Genomic DNA, 26,258 nt, shown 5'->3' with positions numbered 1-26,258 from the left:
TATCATTGTTTCTGGAAAAACGTTACTTTCAGCATATGTATGGATATTACTGCAAAGGATTTCATAATCCACTGATAATGCAAAGTAGGATATGCTCCGAACACTGAAAGGTTACATGTGGATTAGAAAATTTACGTTTTAGTGTGCCTCCAAGACATAAACCAAACATTCTATATGCAATAAATACATAACTGGGGGATAACACTCAAATGGCTGTAAGAGACTGTAGCAACACAAGAATCAATATTTTAATTTAATTTCTCCTTTCCTTGGTCGCCTGCATGATTTGTGTGGGTGAACACAAAAAGGGAGAGACCGCAACTACTCTATGAAAGGTTATAGTCTAGGCAAATTTGAAAAATGGAGGAAAAATTTATGAAGTTTTGAAACTTTGGGAAAAGGGATGAAGAAATAAAAAACAGAAAAGTTCCCTCCCCTATTGGGGAAGCTTCCCCCTCCCTCACCCATTAATGTAATTTATTTTCCTTTTTCCACACTTTACGAATAACTGTTCATTTAACAAAGTTATCTATATTACAGAAAATGTTTCCGATGAAATTTTGCTCAGAGGTGGTCAAATGCATGTTTAAGCAAGCTAATTAGTTTATGAGTACTAAAATTTGTAGATAAAAATAGTGACATTTCTTTTAAAACAGACTTATTTATATAGAACAATTTTGCTTTAGAGCCTTTTACTTTAGATTTAAGCAACTTAAATTATTGGAGTGAAAATCACTTTTCATGAAAACTAATCTACAATTATTTTTGTTGTAATATAATTACAATCATATATACAGACTATAGACAATGAAAATACCACAATATCTATCAAACAAATACTTGTAAATATTTTTTTTTACATAACCATCTGGACTCACACACCCGATTCCAACCACAGCATGTACCTTTGCCGATCATTGTTGCAATATTGAAGCCAGCATTATCGAAAACGAAGTGTGGGAACAAATCATTTGAAATATTTTGTTTCCAGAACTGAATGGCAGAAACCCATATTCAAGACTGTTTCAAAAATGTTTTTCGATTCCGCTTTACGAAACAAGTACACTGCACAACCAAGTTGCAGTGGGGAACTAAATGACTGAGGCCTGGTAGCTGACAATTGCATGGGATATTGCTATACATTTTTTAAAAGAGGACTGGTCACTACCTTTCTTTTTTGACAAAACCACAACCATCACAAATTCGTGTTAACTGTCAGGAACCATAACTTCAGCATTTTCTGTCAAGTCATTGATATCTGGGTAATCGGCAATACTGTAAGGAGTCATTCTTACACCTTCACAGGTGATAGCTGCTGCTGCTTCTACTATTCTTTTTCTTCCATCTTTTTCATTAACAGCTCATTCATTGTACCACTGATACTAATGTTTGCGGCCACTGCCACGAAAACGTACAGCTGGAGGATTTTTTGGCACTGTGACAAACAAGACCCTGTTGCCAAAGTGTTCAGTCAGTCAGTTTATTTTTCAGACTTCTTACAGTCATTGTCTCTCCTTCTGGGAGACATACATTAACTTTCTGCAAAAAATTGAGCTGTGAAAATTGACTTTCCTCTGAACTATCTATAAATTTGCATAATTCTTGAACAGCAGCATCACAGTTGGTATCTTGAGGGCGGCCTCTTTTTCGAACAGAGGAAGGGTTCGACACTAATTTAGCATAGCACTCTTGATGATAACAGGCTTCTGCAACTACTAAACACAAAACATTCTTCATGTGTTCAGCAACCTTTCTACCAAAATCATTATTGCATTTCTCTTCTTTCTGAAGCAGCGTATGTTTCACAGTTACAGAGCGAACTTCAAACACTTCACGGCATTTGTGGAATCTCTCTCTCTCTCTCTCTCTCTCTCTCTCTCTCTCTCTCTCTCTCTCCACCTCTATGCCACACTTTTCAACACATATGAAACAGTATTTTTTTTAATTTAAAAGATAAGAGGAAAAGGTTCTCAAATTTTTATCATCTTCTTGTGCAACACTCCAATTAATTAGTTTCCTTATATTACGTTCCTTAATACATTCACGTCGACAAACCTTATGTATTTCAATCAGTCCAACATTCTGTAGAAGATTATGAGCCCCATCCTTCCATTCCTTGCTGATGCGTATTAGAGTTTCTCAGCCCTTCATCACTATTGATGTCTCTCCTTAAGAAACATAGTTACCACATAAAACAGGTAGTAGGGTCCAGCATTATTATTTTCTCAGTCTAGACAGAAGAAATGAGACTACCAAGAAGCACATCATAACACCACTAACTGGTGAATACAGTCACAAAAACAGAACTCTCTGGCACTACTCTGACAGTTCACTATGTTAAGTCAACTGAACTAGACACTGGGTAGAAAGAAACAGCAACGACAGCATTGGTAGAGGAGCTCTACGTGAATGGGATGGGGAACTTGACATTTTCATTCTTGGCATGTACTCCTTATTTCAACAATACTGATCACAAGATAAATATCATCAAGTAGAATATATAGGCTACGAAATATTTCTATACACTTAATTACACTATTCATTTAAATACTTTGTTAAGCAACAAAAACTGCAAGCTATTACATTCTTATTCCTCAGACACCATTCGTATCAATGAAAAGATGCACACGATCTTTTTCTGTACAATTTTGGGAGGAATGTATTTACTAATAAAGCTCTGTTTGAAAAATGAGCCTTTTCACGTATAAATTTAAAATAATGTACAAACTGACTTTTGGAGCAGATAAAAGGGCGACACGCCCCCACGTTCCCCCCCCCCCCCCCCTCCCCTCCACACCATCCTATGAAGGAGAACTTTTCTGTTTCTTACTACTATACTCAGTTATGAGTTTCTTCCCAAAGTTTCAAAACTATATAAAAATTTACCCCACCTGCTGATTTTCTCTCTAATTTGCCTGTAGTATTAGTCTGGGTTCGTGTACACACGTCACCTCCACTGTCACATAACAGTTCCATGGGAGTCTTACTTGACAGGCCTGTCACATGGGACAAAACGCCTTGAAGACTCTGAATGAAGCATTCCAGTGAGCAAAACAACCCCTGAATTCCCAATTCAGTATTGCAACTGGAGTCAAAACAACAATCCACTACTAGTTTACGTGAAATCATACTACTATGACAATACGATTTGTGTTAAGTTGAGCAATCTAGGAGTCACCCCCAATGCTAGATTATCTCAATACAAAAGTAGAAAGCCTCTAGATACCACCAGGAGCACCTACGACAGCCAAGTGGTTCGCAGCACTGATAGCATTAATCTGGCTATTGTGAGCCAGCATGTGAGCACCAGTTGCTTGTAGCAAACCTATACTGCACATTTGTATGGATAACACCACATCAAATGTGCTCTATAGGTTTGCTAATTTGAACTAACAAAGTGAAAGCAGACTACCAAAAGAAAATTGCTACAAACTCTGAAACATCCTTTTACATGGCAGAGTAATGTTCTCCCATATAACAATTTCATGCGTAATCTGTTAAAACAAAATCGTCATCAGTGGGTTTTGAACTCATGACCTTTAAGACAGTCTGATGCTCTACCAGAGATCCTCACATTCAGAGCTCACACATACAGTTTGCCTATACTCTGGACTATGTCAGTGTTTTGGTTGATATTGTATCAGCACACAACTTTTGGTACCAATCTGAGTGTCGGTCATATGGAGGTTTGTGTGTCAGCAATAATTTGCAAAGTTTTTCTAGGAAGTTCGTTGGAAATGGACAACAAAACTCCGAATGATGGACATAAAAAAAGCTAAAAATGATTAACAAATTAATTACAGTACAGAAATGCACTTACCTTACGATGAATGTTTGTATTAATAATTCACACACTTCTTATGAGCAGGGAATCTGTGAATGAGGCACTCACACTGAAATCGACCACGCTGTGTACCAAGTTTTTCTCAATGAAGACTGTCTATAGTGCTATCGCTAGTCTAATTCACGGTATTTTGTGGGAAAGTTTTTGTTTTCTTTCCTTTCAGGGCAAAGAAAAGATTGCTCCATCTCAGATGTTGTCACTGGTATGATAATCACTCTCAGGAGTTTCACCATTTTACTGAAAAGTGCCTGCAAGTCATTTTCGAGCAAAAATGACAATGGAGCAGCACCTGTGATAGTTTTAAAGTAATTCCTCATGAACAGTATGTGAAGCTCCAGTCTCAGCCTACTGCATTCAAGAAATGGATATGTACTTTGCAAGAGCTCTGCAACAACATTTGTGGAAAGTGACTTGCATACAAAACAAACTTTTTTGTGATGCCCTCTGATGTTGAAGTATTCAGAAATCTGAGTAATAACTGTATTTTACACTTTTTTAGGAGCAACAGTTTCTGGAATTTTGTTTCCTTGTCCGTCACTTCACAGGACTCAGCAGATCTCTGCACATACGGATACTGTCAATGATGCTACCTTTTATATCCTGTATGGATCTTTTTAAATGTTCTGCTTCCTCATTGTACAGTCAGTGGGTCAACTGACTAATTTTGTAATTCACTGTACAATATGTCAACATGTGGCACAAATAATCAAATACAGGCAATCACAATCAAAATTCTAGATGCTCTAATTTCAAGTGCAGCCCTCTTGCTTGAGTAATTGTAGTAGTCTGCCACGACATAGATTGAATTTGCTCCAGGCTTTCTACAGGTGACTCCCTAATTTTGTAATCAACTTTCTTGTTCACTATGATAATTAGCACTCCTTTGAAGAACTATGAAACACTAGAAATCTCATAAAGTTCAGGAGGAAAAAAAGAAGAAGAAGGAACAAAAAACCTTATATCCACATTCAAGTTGTTACTTCAGCTAAAATCAGATTCAACTTATGAACACAATAGGCATGTTTATTATGTTCATTCAGAAGAGTCCATAAACCTGAAGAATACTCACAACAGCTGCATCATTGTAACTCTGAGAAACTTCATCTGGATTATCCACAATATCCAATACAGTTTCTTTAATTGATTCGGCTAATGTTTTTGCATCATGTTCACGAGGAATGAGGAAAGTTCAAAATCAACTGTGAATTTATTGAAATATCGGTTGTCTCACCCGAGCTAACTGATACATCATCACTGACTTCAATTTCCTTTCTTACTCTGTCATGATAAACTTCCGGCATACAAAAAAATAAATCATTTTGAACATGTTTAGTAGTGCCTTTGAAACCAGGAGCCATCGAAAAATGATTAGTAAGCACGCCAAGTTCAGCAGTGAAATTTATGACAGCAGAAAATTCCTGGATTTGACGAGTTATTGCATTTATCACATCCACAAAGTGTGATCTCAAAAGTACCACAAAATTTCATACAATCCATAATTTTAGAGCGTACATAATGACTTCTGCAAATTGATTATTGTCTTTCAATTAACTGCCTATAAGCACTATACAGTTGCCTATATTGTGTTTCCCTATAACATTGTGCTCTAGCTGTGCAGTCGTATGTGATTTAGACCACTCATGTTTCCTTATCTTCTGTGATGAACATACACGACAGTTGACGCCTCTTGGCATCCAATTTGTTTTCCACCTACCAATTTCTTTTGCATGCAATCAACATAGAAAGCAGTACAATTTGTTTATGATATCGCAGCCATATATCCAATCTACTGCCCATTATAATTTCTTTACTTTCGTTTTTAGTTTTATTGACTACCTTTTTTTCTGGCTTCAATCTCTCCATGTTCTTGATATGGAGTTTCAAAGGACAGGGAAGAGGAATTAGTTCCCTAAGCCTCTACTTTGAATTATCACACACATTGACTTCAAACTGTGTACACTGAACAATTGAGACGACATGCCTTCAAACTTAAAAGCACATATTGAATCCTCCCCCTCGGCAAACAGTAAAACCTGCTCACAGTATTGTTAACTTAATTGCAACATATCAGCCAATAACAGAATACAGTGACTGCAAAAATGAGGCATTAGCCTTTACAATATAAATGAATGAAATGAATAGGGCAGGAGAGTCTACATAGGCACAACAATAATTCATCTCACTATACCTAATGTGCTTGGTTGTGTATTAACAGACAAGGACTTAACTGAATGGTTGAAACATCTCCAGTGAGCTCTAGTCTGAAGATATTGAAACTGGAAGACAAATAGAAAACTAGTAGTGATGGTTACATCCCACTAGTTCTGAATAAACCAAAAGTAGTTGTGACATGTCAACACCAATTACTAATAGCTGCAGGACAAACACATTTATCAAAAGCTGTGTATCATTCAGAAAGTGGCGACATTTTGTACAACAGTAGAACAAAGAGAAGTAGAAAGAGGTGCCATTTACCGTCTACTTTTTTTTCATGCACTATGTGGAATTCAGAGGAGAATGGAAGATTTTAGGTCACACTCAAATGCAGTTGGAAGACTACAGAAACAAAATATTCTACACTAAACAGCAGGACTGATGCCACTTGTTAATAAGAACATCAACATCCACATCGCCTCTAGTTCTCAGCAGCTGTTCACAGACAGTAAAACACTAAAACAAATACTGTACAGACATACAAGCCTACTGACACCAACAGTTTGTGTTTTTCTCCTAGAGCTAGATAGATTTTTGTATCTCTTTTGGCACGTTGGTTTTCTGCATTAAAGGAATCTAAGTTCATAGTTTGAGGTAATGAAATTACTGTACACAGTTCATCCACGATACACTGCCGAGAGATAGAAATAAACATATCATTAAATTTTACGTCTTTATATTAGGGAGCAGATGCCATTGAAATTCAAAATCAACAAATTTGTTTTTGTAATTATCAATGAAATTCACCAACAGCCATGTAATTGAGATGTTATTTTATTTTGACTACCAGTTTCGGCATTCCACAATGCCATCTTTAGGTCCCACATGCATCTCTCAAAAATAAACAATATTGTCATACAGGATGGCGTGAATTCAAAACCATATCCCAAGTGCTTCATCTGAAGACTATTTTGAGTTGCTTTCAAGTCTTCAAATGAAGCACTTGGGATACCGTTTTCAATTCACGACATCCAGAAATATATGGCACTATATGACAATACATACATGTGGGGCCTGAATGTGGCATTGTGAAATACTGAAACTGGTAGTGAAAATAAAATAACATCTCAATTACATGGCGGTTGGTGAATTTCACAGACAATTACTTTACCAGCTGATGTTCCCTGTCCATGGTGGATAAACAGAGACTGAATTTGTTTTGGTTCCGAAGTTCAGTACCATTTCACAGAAAACTGTTCCCACTTTACAGTCCAGGATAAAACATCCCAATTCATGTACATCTCTTCCCCACAAAGATCAGATGCAGATTCACATGGCACATAGCTAGTATGATAACTCTGGTGTCTGTATGTGCTGCTAACCAAAACTTGATGCCAAACACCGATTCAACGATTTCCAAACCTGGAGAAGAATGAATATTTACGAGGGATTCAAACCCTTCCCAAACATGTAGCCACAAAGATACAGTGTTGCCCCTTCAAAGTGGAAAAAAATGCAGTAACTTAATTTTTTTTTTACATCTTTGCACTTGGCCTAAATATTGTAAAGCAAAGGAGTAAGCATGGAGACAAATCTATGTCCATTTACCACAATAAGAAAAATGAAATTCTCTCTCTCTCTCTCTCTCTCTCTCTCTCTCTCTCTCTCTCTCTCTCTCTCGTGTTTGTGTTTTTTTTATTTGGATTACCAGTTTCGTCCTTTGTTACAAGTCATCTACAGCTCCACACCCAGTAAAAATAGATAATGGGGTATGACAGCCCTGGGCAGTTTAAAGTTGAGCTAGGCCCATACCACTAATGTGAACTGCTTGGCCCCGCCCAACAACACATACTCAATTAGTTTGGAAGTTATTTTATTTCCATATTAGCTCACGGTAATGTATAGTACAATCTCATTTCTCTAATGTAAACATTAGCAGTTGTTATACACTTCCATTTTTGACCACCATCAGAGGATCATCATAATATTCAGTACAGTGATGTAGCAAAGAACTCCTCTGTTTAAATGCAGAGATAGTTAAATGTCAGTCTGTGTTTTGTGTCTTAACCACTGGACTATTTTTAAGCCACTGATGTGGTTACGGCAACTATGTGTCTTGATTATCAGATTGTGCAAGCAAATGCTGTCTCAATTCAGATATTGTTTTGTTGAGATCTCAGAATGACTTTAAGGTGGTTACCCACACTGTTTAGGCACTGGTGAACTGGATAAGCATTTTCATCTCAATTACACTTTACGTACAGATGACAAATACCATAAAACAAGCCTACATTAGAGAACTAATATACACACATATTTCCTGTCATAAACCCATCAACAGGTTTTGACTTTAGTTATCCTGTCTAGCCAAAACACACACAGAAACACATTTAAATAAAATCGAAAGAGAAATATGACAGATTTTGCACCTCTGTATTTTTAGTGACAGATCTCTGAGCTCTAACAAAGAAGAGAGAATCTCCTACCCCAATCCTCCTCCCCCCAAGCCCACTTTGAAGTCCCATATGCCTCTGCCAAATCCCTTCCAGAATTAATGAATATAGTACACAGAAAGCTTGTATGGCAATGCATGTTGTCAATCTCCGCAAGATTTAATTGGTGGGGTGAGCCAAACTCACAGTCATACAGCTGCTGAGAACACACAAAAGACTTAGCCACATAGAAGAAACATTATGGAATTTTAGAGCACTTGCCCGTGAAAGGCAAAGGTCCCAAGTTCAAGTTTTAATCTGCCAGTAAGTTTCATAGAGTGCACACTCCACTGCACGGTGGAAATTTTACTTTGCTGAATTATGACAAATTTATGAGGTGCCAAAATGAATAGCCCAAGATATGTAAACACCGGGGGGAGGGGCGGGGGGGCATGGCCAAGAGTTACAAATTGAACTTGTTGGCGGCATGGGCCAAATTTCAGCATCCTGTATCAATTCCTTGTGAGATAAAGGAATGCAAGTGCCCAAAAAGCCAAATTATTACATCCTTGCAGCGTAAGCACCATCATACTTCTAGGGCGCAAATTCAAGTTTCTTAATTTTCAATTACTTTCAGTTCATACACGCCTATCTCGGAAATTGCAACAGTTAAAAAAAATGAGTGCAGGTCGAAAAGAGAGAACACAATAACAGTACAGTAAAACTAAAACTTCTTGGAACCTTTCTGAATCATAAAAATCACAATGTCAGCACCAACGAACAAGTCACAAGGCACAGGTAACAAGCTAGAGGACCTGTGTGGGAGGCACTGGCACACAGTGGAAGAAAAGCTCATTTAAATTTATAATGACCATGTAACAAACAAAATTTGCACACCACATTCATGGAATGCATGACTTTGAAGTGTTGACTTGCGTGAGGCCTAGCATTGCCATGAAGGAGAAATTCTTTTGCATTATTGTGCAAGTTCACTTATCATGCTTACTGTTCCACAAAGCTGGGGTTTAGTGTGTGAAATAAGCAAAACATTAGCACCATTAATCTTTGAATCTTGCTGCATAGTTGGAGTTCTATTGTTGTCAAAAAACACTACCTGTAACTAAGTTCCTATACATATTGATTTACACAAACAACTATTTTACCCAAAAGGCATTGACAAATGCCACTACTTTGCTTCATAATAGTGAGCTACCTCCGATTACAAACTCTTTTGAAGACTGCCAGTGCAGATAAACAAATGTTCATGTTCTGGTGTAAATTTTAAGAATTTCTGGATTAACAGTAGAGAAACTCTCAGGAAATGTCACTCAGGTTCTTAATGACAGTAGTTTCCAAGGATAAATAGTCATATCCATGGAACCGAGCAAAAATTAATTCAAATTTGCTGTCCATTTCTGCACTTCTGAGGGTACAAGCAAACCCCAGGAAGAAATCAATTCCAGGCACCCAACAGTGTCCTCAAGGCATTGTCAATGACTCTGCAGTAGCTGGATTATTTGTCTTACTGTCTAAATCATTGTGTTACATATTAAGTGAGATATTTACATCCTTCCAACTTACAGTCAGAAGCCTATGACTGATGGCATATCAGTATCTTTTACAGTGATTTCTCTGTCTTTGATCTCCTGTTCTCCTTCAAAAATTGACAGTGCATTGAACAAACCTGGTAGAATGCTGCTGAAGACTGTTGCAGTCACATATCTTTGAACTACACCTGGCTCAAAACATGATGGATTTGGAACAAAAAATGTCATTTGTGTTTGCTCCCAACAACAATCCTACCTGGCTCTTTACAACACCTCTTATAAGTTAAAAAAAGTTCTGCAAGCAGTCTTTATTTTGCCTTGCATTAAGAAGGTATTCAATACTGTACATCGCAAAGTCACTTAACCTGCACAAAACTTACTCAATAGTTTTCAAAAATTCTTTTCAAAATCACAGCAGATGCTGACACTTTGAGTAGCCAATGCACATGTTCTTACAATATATATAAATTTTGTGTACTGTTATGGGGCTTAAAATGAATACCGAATCCACAGACCAGTGGTTTATTACTCTGTGAGCCCTTGAATTGCATACAGCAAGACTTTATCTACCAGCTGCATAGAATCACTAACCTGTCTTTCTCCTGGTACTAAATAGCAGTTCAGCTCCTAAGCACACTTGCTGCTGGTCTCTGCCCTTCACTTCAGTAGGCTGCTGAGGTAGCTTGGGGCACTTTTTCATCTTGCCACTCTCCAAAATTAAGTTTCTCAAACATGGATTTGTCACTGCCTTTTTTTTTATTAAATAATGTACTGATTCAGTAAACGGTTCTTTAAGAGTTTGAACAAATGTGGGATGTCAGTGAATATATAAATGTTTCAAAGAATTGCTTGGGGGGGGGGGGGGGGGGGGGGAATAAAGAGTCTTGTGACTGACTGACACCAAGCACCATCATGTCTGTAACTGCAGCTACATTATATCAAATACTGACCATGGGACATTACTTCAGGCAAGGGTCCAACTGTTATCTGAAAATCAAAAGTTAAGTAAACAGGTTGCTTCTAAGTTGCAAACAATCTTCGCACCATGACAAGGACGACACTGCTGCATGGTCCAGTTTCTCCTGAAATGCTCTTTTCCAGATCCTTTATGGCCCAGAGACACCGTAAAGCAGTCAGCAGCTGTTCCTCAATGTACTGCCATGAAGCATGTACCCCTCCCACTGAAACGCCATAATAGTTATCTGGGTCTGACTATATCAATGCAGATTACTTTGAGAAGAGCTAAATCTGACAGGAGATGATTCTGGAATCCACTTAATATGTTTATTGGAAGTTAACCGTTGCTTTCTATAAAACATCTGGATAATCACACACCCAAGAAGGAACTGTCAGAATGTTTGAAAGACAATAGATTTATTGACACTCTTGCGTTGTTTGTATGATTTGGTGGCAGGATCAGATAATTATGAAGAAGAGCATCAAAATCCATTTGGACACATCCTCATAATGTGCCATGTGCACTTATTTGACAGCACAGCATGTCAGATCTGAAATCTGACAAGAAACAAACTTGCCCTCATTAACAGGATCTCAACTCCTGTACACACATTTTATGTTCATTATGTAACAAAAAATGGAAGAGTAACTTTATTATCTGCCTGAACTCAGCCAAAAATACTTTCCTGAATTTCCTCAGAATTCCACTGTCTGTATCATAATCAGGATTCATCAACATGCAAGGACAAGATAACTTTTTTTCTTGTTTTCATGAGACTTTAGTAGTCAAGAGGATCTCAATTTCCAGGAAGAGTTTGGTTTCTGTGAAGAATTTTAGTCCTTACAATGACATTTGTTGTGAAGTAAGAGTACAGGTTTGTTTTTGCTGCTTTGTGATTCTTTAATACACACAGAACCTCGTTAATTTAGCCTATCACTTACACCAAGAAAGACATTCATGACACATGCAAATTGGTCTAAAAGATTAGTGCAGAGGGGGCATGAAAAACAGCAGATTTGGTTGCATAGCTGCTGTGTGTGAAACAGTTTTACACGGTCAAATACATAGCACTGCATTTCTGCATTTATTCATACACCATGTTACTTTGAATGCTTCATTTTTGGCAATATTACTTTTAGTTGGACTATTACTGACTCAATTACCTGTAATGTTTATTCAGTTGATCTTTTATGAACAATCTCTCTCTCTCCATTGTAAATTTTAAATTAACTGTATGGAGCACAACATACTTGGGCTGTGCACGCAATGAGACTGATTAAAGACTGTTCTTACTCTGAAGAACATCAAATCAAAAACATCTTCAGCTGCCTGCATTTCAAATTTTATTTTACTTATGTGACCAGTTTTGTAATTTCACTATGCTATCTTCAGCCCCCTGCTCAATGTGTAGGAAGAATCCCACCTCCTGTGCAATAAAAATAGGGGCCAGCATTCAGTAGCATCCGTGTACTATTTTTTAACAACATGATCCCTTCATTCATCAATAGCAGACTGCTACTGATGAACAAAGGGATCATGTTGTTAAAGCGTAATCAATTACTGAATTCTGGCCACTATTTCAATTGAAAATGAAGTGAGATTCATCCCACATGTCGGTCAAGGACCATTAACACGACATCGTGAAAGGCCGAAACTGGTCACATATGTAAAACAAACTTCGAGATCTAGATAGCTTAAGTTGTTTTTCATCTGACAGTTTATATTTAACAGCCAAAGGCCCTCAGTCATTACATATAAAGACTGACTTCCAAAGACTGTTCTTACTTTAGTTTTCACCAACACTGGCAAGTGGGTATGACTGACTGACTGAATGCAATTGACTTGTACAGACCATCCCAAAATTCATTACAAATTATTAGAGCTCACATTAAAATTTAAAATGCATTGTATTATAATCTTACAAAATTTAGGACTGTTGGGTAGAACAGGTTTATTCTGGTTCCAGTCAGCCATAAAGCACAGGAAGAATGACTTCTTAAATGTCCATGTACATGTACATGCTGCAATTATTCCAATCTTGTCTCCACAATCTCTACATGAGCGATATTTAGGGGGATGAAGAACATCATGATTCTTCACTTAATACTGAATCTTACAATGTTTCAAGTCAGCTTATGTGGGATATATGACATTTCTTGAAGCATCTGCTAATTCAGATTTTTCAACATTCCTATGACACACTACCATGTCAAATTTGTGATCATTCATGCAGCTCTTCTTTGTGTAGACATTTTTCAGTAATGACCTGGTATAATGAAAGAATATGAGTGTCATCTTTAATTGAAGCCTCACTTCACTCTTATACTATGTCTTCTGCCAAAAGATTGGAAGTAAACAGAAATTCAATGTTAGAATGGCAAATCGTAGACAATTCAAAGAGTAAATATTGTAGCCCACTTCCTGTTGTGTCAATCCCTGGTGGAGAATACGAGTAGTTTTGGATGCAACAGACGTTAGGAAAGTTTCATCACCAATAACAACAAAACTTGAAAACTTAGATGAGCACTTGCAAAGATATTGTGGATTACTTTTCAAGTATTTGAGATGATCATGTTGACAACAAACTTTATTCCAATGTATACAAGAAATAAATCAAGCTTGAAAAGGAATATCCAGATACCAAAAGGAGCTGAAGTATTACATACCTCTCTCTGCGAGCTACAGTATTCCTAGAATTTGTGTCCTTCAATACTGCAGGTTAGATTCAAGTCAGACTGTTCATTATCAACAGCAAGCAGTTTACTAAGGAAGTAAATCCTGAAGTACATTTCCCTAATTTTTGATACTGGTGTTACCCATTGCTGACAGCTTTTCCTTTTCTTTTATAAATGATGTCTGCCTTCACAATTTTGGCTCACTCCCTCTTCTATCTTGTGTGTGTGTGTGTGTGTGTGTGTGTGTGTGTGTGTGTGTGTGTGTGTGTGTGTGTGTGTGTGTGCCGCGCGCGCACACACACCAACTGGAAACAGCTGTGCATCCACTGACACCTTTTGTCATTCTGCTCTGGCCTACATGGCACGATGTGTTGCAGTGCAGTGCAGCACATTTGGCTCCGACACAGCATTACATCCACCCCTTCCTCTATAGATAGTAACGATTATCCCAGACCACTTATATGTAGGGAACAGTGACAAATACTGTTAGTGATATTCACAGACAACTCTCCTATATTAGTGACGCCTCGTCTTATGAGAAGATATTACTGAAAAATAAGGTACGGGTTAGCATGTATTTTTTATATCTAATCAAGTATGTATCATAACAGAAAAAGGGAAGCCACACAACATACACGTATGTCCGAGTGACACATTCCCTCAAATCACTTCCGCATTCTGGAGTTACTCTGAGACTGACTGGTAACATTGGACATCTCCCACAGTGACTGACTGAATGCTGTCTGATGGCAAAATTGTATGCTAGTTGATTTAAGTCTGTCTGCACTAAGTGAACATAGTAAAGCAACCGTCTGAGAAAGTATTTCTGTATAAAACTGTTGAGACATTGCACTTTGGAAATGGATAGCTGATTTGCTACTTCCTGCAGTACAGTCATTACATTAAGGCAGTGCAAACTAGTGTCCATTCTCCACAACTCACACTTCTTTACTGTCACTTAGGACATGACCATGGGTTTTAGTTACAATATTACAAAACCTCTTTACACTCAAATTATTTAAACAATGGTAAATGAAGTAAACTGGACAGCAGAAAAAGTCTTTAAATGTGCCATAATTGTCTCACAGAGTGGGCAATGAAGGATGACTACACTGTATTTAATGCTCAATCAAGTTCATAATCTATTCACATTAGCATACACAGTTATCAAACTAAATTTAAGAACAATGTTTAAATATTTTTTAACACAAAGGATTAATGCACAGGACAGTTCCTTTGCTCATAACCAGTTTCCATTTAAGTACCATATATTTTAGCTTACACACTCTGGTATATTTCATAGTGTCAACTGGAGATGATTGTGAGCATTTAAAGTTCGCTATTCCCTTAGCCACCCCACATAATTATTTCCGTCTCCTGCACTCTGGACTCAGCAGAAGAACTCTTGCAACATTTAACAGCCTCTGGCCAGTCACCAAACATGTTAGTTAAAATGCATTTACTTTCTTATTACTTTTCTCACACATTACTTAGCAGAGTGATGTGCTAGAGGAAAATCTTGATAGAAAAGAGCTTCCACACATTTTTATAGAATTAGGAAGTAAATGAACCAATCACATTCACAATTAGTCTACTACCAAAGGGGTAGAAAAGTGTAGGCCTATCAGAGAGTTGTTTCTAGCAACCTGCCAACATTCTAGGACACTTCAATTATAGTGTGGGTCATATGAAACAGTAAGTAAAGCGAACCAAATTTCTTGGAAGTCCATACTATGACTGTACAAAATATGATCAATTAATTCCACTCCTAGAATTGGAGAAACTACCAAGTGCCAACACGTGGACATTCTCACAGTTTATTTTAAAATCTGGCTCCTGTCCATCTAAGGTTTTAACTCTCTGTGCAATTTCCCACTTGATATGTGTCATTCCCACTTTCTTACACAATGGTGGGACCACAACATGACTCACTATACCCAACGCCCAACTAACAGTTGGCAACTTAACTACAAGTTGAACAACTACTTACAGAAATCAAGGTTACAATCTGGGCAGCAGATTAAAGTTGAAGAAATTTCAAAATCTGACAAGTTAGACAATAAATGTACTCTTAAGAAGTCACACACTCCCTAATACCTGTATCCAGTAACAGCATTCCAAGTGTATGGGAATCTGGAAGTTTCATAACTGTGTGCAGCAAAAAGATCTGTGGTGATCCAAACAACTGTTCTCTTGTAAGGTAGTTTTCTAATCTCAGTTACAGCCAAGTGTAGTTTCCATATTCTGTAAAATGTTGTAGCGCACTTACCTGAACAGCAGGAAGCCGAGTCCCGTTACAGCCGCCCTCCGGACATCATCGTTTACATCAGACACCTGTAAGACAGCACCTGCTAAACATGTACATGTTACACACACATTCTGCACATAAAAACACTGTGTTACCGAAGAGCGAGCACCACATATTTTGTATTTTCGTGATTACAGTTTGTGTTTCATGTTATTACTCACATTGTAACAGGGCAACCCCTTATTTAATATGCCCAAAACTTTTAGAAGTATCATTGACAAATGATAATTGACTATAATCTCAATTTGTTACTGAAGAAAACAAAACTGTAAAACAATGCCATGTGAAAAATTTTCAGAATATGAATTGACTCATTACATCGAGTGGGAGGCTATATCCTTATACCTAACTAAATCATTCATCCATTTGTATTTACCAACCTATATTAATCTACCTCTCAGGATAAAAAAGCTGATCTTTATTGCAATAAGTGTAGTGGTTCTGAAAGTTTTCCTCCAAGAGATATATCAACGACAGAACACAGAAAACAGGGTAAGAAAACCGATTTATGTGTAACATTTATTTTAAAATTATTCTTAAATTATTTATAGAAATTATAAATGTATGCTTACACTGTCATTAGGGTGGGGAAAAGAAGTAAAAAGCAATGGGCATTGTGGTAGTTTCAAAGCACAACAGTCCAGTACTGTAAAATGCAACTCTTACAACTACAGTTAAGTTACCACCTTTTGAGCTGCGTTCCATCTCACATCGCACCAGAAATCACAAAAACATTATATCCTACAGAAAAATTTACAGGCACATCATCTGACATCAAATTCACAGTTCACATATATTCCAACACTGTAGGCAGTATAGAACTAGTACCAGGCAGTGATGCCAACACTATGATGAAAGCTATTGCAATGAAGTAGTATGTATGTGCCAGTCAATCATATGGAATTAGCATTGTAACATAGGTTAACATGACAGACTTAATAGAAAGGAGCTATAGTGTTTGGATGTCCCCATGACCTTAATGTGGAAGAAGCTGCCCAATTTGTTGGTGCACCAACACAGGCAGTCCAATGTGTCTGCACCAAGTGCTGTACCACTCGCAGCCATGTAGCATGGCATAAGATACGTGATCATAAAAAATCCTATCCCCTGTAATTGGTAACTGCATATGAGTGTCTTGCACTACTGATGACAGTTCCAAAACCATCAGGAATTGGTGTCCTCAGTGAACTCAAGTCAATCACAACCAGTTTCTGAGAACACTAAAGAGTCTGCTAGGATACATTTCCAGTTACCACTCAGACACCCTACCACATTTTGAGCGGCTTGCTAAAGCATCCAAACGAAGGACTCAACATCCCCAAAATTTCAAAGCATTATAATGTCTAATCAATTTAGCATCACATGGTAAACCCGAAAAAACTTCCTTGCCATACTGAGGCTATTATAATGGCTACATATAGTGTTACACGATATTAGAATCATCTCTCTTTCTGAGTCATCAGTCTTTTGACTGGTTTGATGTTGCTTGCCACTAATTTATCTTCTGTGCCAATCTCTTCTCTAAGAGAAACTCTTGCACCCAACATCCCTCAATAATTTGCTGGACACATTCCAATCTCCGTCTTCCTCTACAATTTTTACACTCAACAGCTCCTGCTAATATCATGGCAGTCATTCCCTGATGATAGGACAGGTGTCGTGTCATCCAGTCCCTTCTTCTTGCCAGTGTTTTCTAAATGTTTCTTTCATTGCCAATTCTGCATTGAACCACCTCATTCCTTACCTTACCAGTCCACCCTTCTCTGGACTTTGATTCTATTCTGATTCTTCTGCTTTCTCACAGAGTCTGTTTCAAATACTGTACAATGCTGAGCTCCTAAGTAAACTCTCAGAAATTTTTTCTTCAAATTAAAGCTTTGTTTGATACTAGTACTCTTCTCTTTGCTACAAATGCACATTCTGCTAGTACTAGTCTGCTTTTTACATCCTCCTTGTCCTCTCCGTCATGGTTTACTTTGCTGCCTAGGTAGGTGAGTTCCTTAATTTTCTCTGCTTTGTGATCACCATCCCCGTAAGTTTCTCACTGTTCTCATTTCTGCGACTTCTCACAACTTTCATCTTTCTTCAACTTACAATCAGTCCACATTTTGTACTCATTAGACTGTTCGTTCCATTCACCAGATCCTGTAATTACTCTTCACCTTCACTACGGGTAGGAACACCATCAGCTAATCTTATCATTGACATCCTCACCCACGCCAAATTTTAATCCCACTCTCTAACCTTTCTTTTATTTATGTCATTGCTTCTTTAGTGTACATGTTGAACAGTAGGGGCAACAGACTGCATGCCTGTCTTAGACCCTTTTTAATCCAGGCACATCATTCTTGGCCTTCCAGTCTTATTATTCCCTCTTGGTTCTTTACATTCTGTGTATTACCTGATATTCCCTATGGCTTACTTCTATTTTTCTGAGAGTTTCCAAAATTTCGCACCACTTTACATTGTTGAACACATTTTCTAGGACAACATAGCCTATGAACATGTCTTGATGTTTCTTCAGTCTTGCTTTCATTATCAAGTGCAATATCAGGAACACCTCTCATGTGTCCTAACCTTTCCTAAAGCGAAACTCAACATCTAACAGACCCTCAATCCTTTCTGTACATCATTCTTGTCATCAAATTGGATACATGAGCTGTCAAGCTAACTGTGCTGTAGTTCTTATACTTACCCGCTCTTGCTGTCTTCAGAATTGTGTAAATGATATTTTGCTGAGAGTCTGATAGTATGTCATCTGTCTGGAATAGCTGCTTGGTTGCCACTTCCCCAGCAATAATTATAGAAATTCCAATGAAATGTTATCTATTCATCTACCTATTGATCTCAAATCTTACACACCTTTTAAATTCTGACTAATACTAGATCCCATACCTATCAACTTCAATTCCATTCATAAGTGACTCATTTCTGTATCCCTGCCTCACCCTGAACATTTTTGTTCTTCCTTCTTTGATCAATCAATTGAAGTATTTCTCCTGCTACCCAAGATTTCCTCCTCACAGTTACCTTCCTTCTAACTTCGTTTGTCTGTGCAACATCTGACCTATTTTCCATCCAGGGAATGTACTTCCATGTATTTACCATTACACTATATTTCTCTTACCAGTCTCATTTACAACAGGTAAATTACGCTTTCAGAGATTCATCTAATATTCAGTTGACTATTCGATAGTGTAATTTCTATGAATATTCTAATTCCTAACAACCTACCAATTACAAATGTCAAGATTGGTGCAACAGAGTATTTGATATTTACCCATTTAATGCTATACTATCAATTATCTACCTGCAGCATACTGCACTACTTGCAACACTGGGCACATTGTTTCCAAGGTTTTCCCCTGTTTTATTACAATCTTTCACAGAAAACTATCTAACAAAACACAATCTCAGGCAACAGGATTGAATATATACACTAGCCAGACCAAACCTTCTGGTAACATAAAATGCATGCAGCTACTCACAGCAACATGCAGCAGACGTCGAATGGCTTGGTTATTGCCAGTACCGCAGTAGGCCATCGCTATTGTGTACATGCCGGAGCGGCGCAGGATTGGGTCCTTGTCCTGGCAGAGGGACGTGGCCAGGGGGTCTGCCTCCTCCAGACGGCCGTACATCGTGAGTGCGATGCCGACAGCCAGTCCACGTAGGATCTTCTCGTGCTGCGTGTCCTGTGCATACTGCAACAAAGCATAAGTCCCTACCTTAGTCACAAAATCTGGCCAACTGGTGCTAATGTTAGTTTCACAGCAACACTTTCAGCATGGAACTTGATATTGTGGTAATAGCAAACATTAGATGTACACTACTGTAGCTCAGTTTATCCAAATGGGGGCAGAATTTTTATTGGGATCAAAATCAAAGAAGTGCATAGTTTTCACTTCAGTGCACAAAATATGAAATGTCACTATATTTGGTATCTGTCTCCTGTTCCCAAAAAAATGAGCTCTGCTGTAATTGGTACCAAAATTGTGAGCCTTCGGCACTTTGGAAATTCCTGCATTGTCTAAACAAATGAGATGGAAATCTTAACAGCTGAGATGTTCAGAAACTGACGCCTCAATCTAATAACGTCATGTAACATCAATATGAGAGATTGAGAGAACTGATCATCACAGATTCATATCCTGAAAACCAAGTATATTTTGACAAAATTGGCAGTACTGGATTTTTCAGTTTTCCTTTCTCTCAGCATTGATTGATGAGCATGTCACAAATGAATTCAGTTGCAGTTTGAAGAAAATTCCTATGAAATTGAACTGCTCACAGATAAAAATTGTTTTATAATTGCATTCTCTCACTAATCATTACTTATATTTTGAGTAGTTACAAACTTTTTTGTAGTTGCCAGCCTCGTACAAATTTAATTTTCTACTACTTGCCGTGATTTTTAAGTAATGTCCATTTGAACATAAGTACTCAACGAAATGTTATTTCAAAAAAGTAAATTTATTATCAGAAAGTAAATACTTCACTCTATTTTTCAATATAGTTGCCAAGTTTGTTCCAATATGTATCATACCTTACAACCAATTTTTAAATACCTTCTTCATAAAAACTTGCCACCTGCTCTGATAACAACGAGTTCACTGCCGTTTTCACGTCATCATCATCATCATCATCATCATCATCGTAACTGTGGTAATCGCTCAGCACAAGGTCAGGACTGCAGGGTGGGTGGTCTAAAACTTCCCAACACAAACTGTTCAACAAATCGTGGGTCTGACCTGCAACGTGGGGTCTTGTATTATCATGGAGAAGGACAATTCCTTTTGTCAGCATGCCGCATCTTTTGTTTTGAATCGCTCTGCATAACTTTCCAGAGTTTAGCAGTATGCTTCTGCATTGATAGTGGTTCCTTGTTGCATGAAGTTGACCAACAAAACACCATGCCTATCCCAAAACACCGATGCCATGATTTTGAAGCCGTCAACTTCTTCGTGATAACGACTCATAACTCCAACGCACACTCAAATCTTTGGTTTTTGTGGTCCTCCGTTAGGAGTTTTGGGAACCAACGGGAGCACAGTTTCCTGAACTTTAGGTGTTCAGACACAATATTGTAAAGCACTGATCTTGACACGTAGGGAACTTCATTTGAGAGACCTGTTATTGTGAAGTGCCTGTTCTCATGCATCCTGGCTTCAAATGAAGCCACCAAATCGTCTGTAATCAAAGAAGGGCGACAGGAGCAGTCCTCTTCATGGACACTGTCACAACAATCTTTGAATTCTCATACCAACTTACACACTTTGCTTTCACTCCTAACAGTATCATCGTACACTTTGCAAATCTGTCAATGAATTTCTGCAGCAGACAGGTTCCTTGCTGACAAAAACCAAATCACTGAGCGAACCACACTAGCAGCAGATGAGTTGATAAGCAAACATTTTGAAAGCACAGAACAGAACCGTACAGGTTAGATACAGAGCTGAAACTGAGCACAGTTGTTCCTGAGGCATGCCGGTACACGATGCACATGCTCTTTGTGGGATTGCCGCGAACTACTAGTGTCTACAGCAAAACGGACCTTACTTAAAAAATACGCCTCATACTTGCTATATTCTGCTCCTGTCTGCCTTAATTCATAGAAGCCCTATGAATGAAGAAATAATACACCATTTGTGTTTGGTCAGTTCAGCAGCAGCAGCTCCAGAACAACCAATACCACCTTGGTAAAGTGCATGAGAGAAAGAGAGAGCACATACACCCTGTTTTTTAAAAATTTATCTTCATATCTATTACTATTAAATTCACTGTCATGAAATATTTATTTAAATGGCAAACTAAGGAGAAAAATAAGCACATACATGGCTGAACATTGACAAAGATTTATACGTGTAAGGGAGAGATGTTCTTTGTTTCTTAAGAAATCTGACATTTCAAGTCTGCAGCTGGTAAAAATATGAATGACTTGGCACAACAAAATTAGGGCAGCTTTTATTTTACCATTACTTTTCTTGGGCATATTATTTACTTTACTATGTGTGCATCCAGATATTTATGCATCTGAAGCCCCAACATGAACTGTGTTGGGGTGGCAACTTTTAGGGTGTCTTACAGGAATTGAAGTTATTTGTCTACGAAATCTGTTCCTTACATTATATCACCTCCAATAAAAAAGATCAGTTAATAAACAAATCCTTAAAGTTGAAAAATTAATGTTTCGTTTCCATCTGGAGAGGTCATTTTTAAGAGGGATTGTAGCATTTTTGAGAGTCTGATTCACATGCTGGGTCGCTAATGCCTACAGGAAAATTTTGTTTGTGTGCACTCCTGAACAGTAGTGTGAGGTCTCGTTTTAAGTACCCATGCACAACTGGCCTTTGTCAACTGCCATCACCTGCTGTTGTCGCCACCCCCATGGTGGAAGAGTGGTACACATTATCTTTAGCACCAGGATCCAAAAGTGAATCAATTTCATGCCCTCCTATGTCTTCTTGGTACATCCTCTCATGGTATCTGCTTGTGGCTGCCAGTACTGGAGTCCTATCAAAACGAATGTGGTGGTCTCCTGGCTGCAAAGCATGTTCTGCTACAGCTGATCTGTCACTCTCCCACTTCCACCATTGCCTTTGTCCTCTTCTAGACGCTTTTTGATGGTTCTTTTTGAAGAAACCGTGTACGGCTCCCCACAACTACACAGTATCCTATAAATTCCTGGTTTTCCAGCAGTTTGTGAGCACCCTTGAACAATTTTAGGTGATGCCATATCTTAGGATTTGTAGGTTACTGGTATGATCACTTTTTTCAAGATTTCTCCTATACAGTCAGTAACATCCTTAAAGAAAGGCAGGACAACTTTGGACTCCACAGGTGCCTGTGCATCGCTTCAATTTTTGCGCGGCCCTCCTCACGCATTTTTTACCTCAACGGATGATTAGCCCGGAGACAAACATTGTGTTTAAACATGAAATTAAGTCGACCACAACATTAGAGCTCAGAACATTTTATTAATTACGATATTTCTGACCATCAAAGTTTACATGTTACAACCAGAATAACAACCAAAAACTAGTCACAATAATTTACTAGTAACTTTGTGCACACATTGAACACACTTTAGTGGTACGTGATTTTCCACACTCATAGCAATAACTTCATGTAGAAACAAAAGAATAAAATAGTCTCTTTTGAGCAATAATCTCTAAGAAGTAACAGTAACAACTCATGATGCCTTTACTCCTTACATTATTTATATTCCATAAAGGACTTTCCTATCACGTCTTTTAATGAAACTGTGATTCACTGGTAAATTCTTGTTACTGTTCTAATATCCCTTGAATATACTAACCTAATAGCAAATTTGAATAAATGGGAATCAATTGTATTAAGTGGAGTAACTATAGGTATTAAGTAATGCACTGTCAGATGAAACATTTATTCTGAAGACAGCATGTGTAAATTGAATATTTGTAAAACTAACACATTTCCAGCAGGTAATCAACCCATGGACATTTGTGCAGACAAACCAGCTGTCAGCAAGATGATCCTGCAATTTAAGCAGTCACTGTTGAATTTTGGTTAGTATATTTTAGTAGGTTGTTACTGTGTGGAGTTGTGATAGAACTAATGGAAAATGGCTTGACAAAAATTGTGCATCATGATATACATATATACAGATAGCAGTAGTATCATGGACACAAGGTATAAAAGGGCAATGCATTGAAGGAGCTGTCATTTATGCTCACAAGGGAAACTCCCATCACATCACCCTCAGATTTAATGGTAAAATGGCCCAGTGGATAGCCCATCAAAATCTGAACACAGATCAAGCTTGCAAAGAAGAATGTGTATTGAACTGTGAAAAAAACAGCAAAACAGAAATACTTAACAGGCCAAGCATAAGCTATGCAACATCAAGTTTATTACAAGAACCATGAAGTTGTGGTTATGTGGTCACTGTGTTGGATTGCCAAGCAGAAGAACTGTGTTCAAATCTCCCTCATGCCTTTCTTTTTAATTTTATTTTTATTTGGCATTACTGGGCTATGGCAGGAAATGACTGATGCGAGTGCCCTTGCTACTAGTATGACATCATCAGCAGCCCCTCTCCTGTGCTTGTGACCATGTGACTGGAAAACTATGGCCTGGTCAGATGAGTTCCAATTTAAGAGGGTATGAGCTGATGAGAGGATTTGAGTGTGAAACAGATCCCATGAAACCCTGGATCTAAGTTGTGAACAAGGCACTGTACAGCCTGATGGTGGATCCATAATGGTATGGGCTGTGTTTATGTGGAATTCAGTGAGTCCTCTGGGCAAACAACCAGTCATTGCCTGGAAATGGTTATGTTCAGTTTCTTTGAGGTCACTTGCTGCCATTCATGGACTCCATGTTTCCAAACAATGATTGAATTTTCTTGGATGACAATGTGCCACATCACTGGGCCACAACTGTTAGCAACTGATTTGAAAAACATTCTGGAAAATTCGAGCAAATGATTTGGCCACTCAGATCGCCCATCGTGAATCCCATCGAACATTTATGGGACATAATTGGGTCAGTTCATGAACAAAACCCTGCAATGGCAAGACTTTCGCAATTATAGACAGCTACAGAGGCAGAATGGCTCAATATTTCTGCTTGGACTTTCAAACGACTTGTCAAATCCATCCCATGTCGAGCTGCTGCACTAATCCAATGACTTTTGTTGCCTTATTGTATTTTCTGCAAAGTTTCTAACAGGACATTTGCCTTCTCAATTTATGTACCTTCTATGATAAAATTTTGTAAGATATGCTGTCGCCTCAGTCAAACAATGGCAAGATTACTCTTAACTGCACAATATCTTTTTTCCATCTATATTCTTTGAGTTTTAGAAAACTTGCCTAACAGTTTTTGAAGAATGAAATAAATGTTAATATACAGGCCATTCTGTCCTATGATAATCATCTGGCTGTCTGTCGATACTCTATAAGGTGTTCAATGCAGTTACCATGTATTCTTACACATCCTTCAGCCTTCCTAATCCAGAAATCGCAAACTATTGCAAACACACAACAACAATCTTTAAGAGACATAGAAATTAGGTTGCTGTCGTGAAGAAACCACGTGTTGTCTTTCTGTAAGAACGAGGGCCATTTAATAAATAATGATCACTATTTTTTTTACTTACATGTTATTTTTTCATGGTCACTTTTACAGTCTTTCGACATTTCGACAGTCTCCCTGCTTCTGTGTGACTGAAGCCTAACATCTCTGAAGCTCTATTATTCCATCCAAAACACAACTTCTGTTCATCTGTCAAATGGCTCAGGTAGTGGTGGTAGAAAACTCTGCCCGAGAAAGATAAAGAAATTCACACATGGACTTTTTTCAACTTCGGGAACAAGCTTAAGTGTGGTGGACTCATGTCCAGGCTGTAGGAAGGATGCGGCAATACTCCCCATCCGTATTTGCACAGTTTTTTGACTACAACATTGCCAATATGCGGGCAAGCACTGTCATGAAGAATAAGGGGATCAACCTGGGGCAACTAAGGTTGGGTTTCATGCATTTTTCTGTAAATAATGCACAGCTGTGACATTTGCTCCACATGGGACTATCTGTCATCATGATCCCTTGGTTACCATAAGCAAAAATGATCATTAGCCTGAGCTTTGATTTAGCGCATCAATTTTTTTTTCTTTTTTTTTACGTGGAAATCTGAAGCTCTCCACTCAGTGGACTGTGATTTTGATTTCAACTGCAGATGGACGTCTCTAATCCACGTTTTACCAAAAGTGACAATTTGACAAGAATCCTTGACCTTCAAGATTGAATCATTGTTTGAGCAAGGTTCCTATGTCCACGCATTTCTGCTTCTCTTCAGTAGTCAAGCAGTGTGGGACACATATCATGGAAATTTCTCTCTTCTTAAAATTACTGGTCTCATTACTGAATATTTATGCTGGGGCATTCCACTGGCTTCACAGAGTTCCTCAAAAGTTGCACTGTCATCTTGTTGAGGATCATCTGCCACTAGTTTCAGACTTTGTTCATCTATTTATGTTTCAGGTCTTGTGAGTCCTGGATTAATGTCTATGCTCATACAACAACCATGAAAATGATTAACCCAACATGAAACTGTACTACAGTCCACTGTAAACTCACCACAAACTTCAGTTAGCACACTGTGGAATTCTGTCGGGCTTTTGCCGCGTAAGATTTTGATCTTAATGTACGACCTCTTATCTTCAACAGCCACAGTATCTGAAGCCCCTGCAGGGTCCATTTCTACTACTCACAATTTTATTTTAGAGTACACAGCGAAAAAACAATAACAAGTGCTTCTTCTTCAAACTCCCAATTACATCTGATGTAACTGTCATTGT

At 38.1% G+C, this 26,258-nt stretch overlaps 1 protein-coding gene across 2 annotated transcripts in view; it reads right to left on the bottom strand.

Moving 5' to 3' along the window:
• LOC126336299 (26S proteasome non-ATPase regulatory subunit 1) overlaps positions 1–26,258 on the bottom strand; it is a 330,884-nt gene that overhangs the window by 231,478 nt on the left and 73,148 nt on the right. For both annotated transcript variants that reach the window (XM_049999836.1, XM_049999837.1), the window contains exons 10-11: positions 19,407–19,622; positions 15,880–15,944 (exon numbers count right to left, since the gene is read on the bottom strand). In XM_049999836.1, coding sequence (XP_049855793.1) covers positions 15,880–15,944; positions 19,407–19,622 — 281 coding nt within the window. The remainder of the gene's footprint in view (positions 1–15,879; positions 15,945–19,406; positions 19,623–26,258) is intronic.

The sequence above is a fragment of the Schistocerca gregaria genome, chromosome 2 (genome assembly GCF_023897955.1).
Source record: "Schistocerca gregaria isolate iqSchGreg1 chromosome 2, iqSchGreg1.2, whole genome shotgun sequence".
Taxonomy (NCBI): Eukaryota; Metazoa; Arthropoda; class Insecta; order Orthoptera; family Acrididae; genus Schistocerca; species Schistocerca gregaria.
Note: the sequence above shows the minus strand (reverse complement) of the source record. Positions and strands in the feature narration are given on the sequence as shown.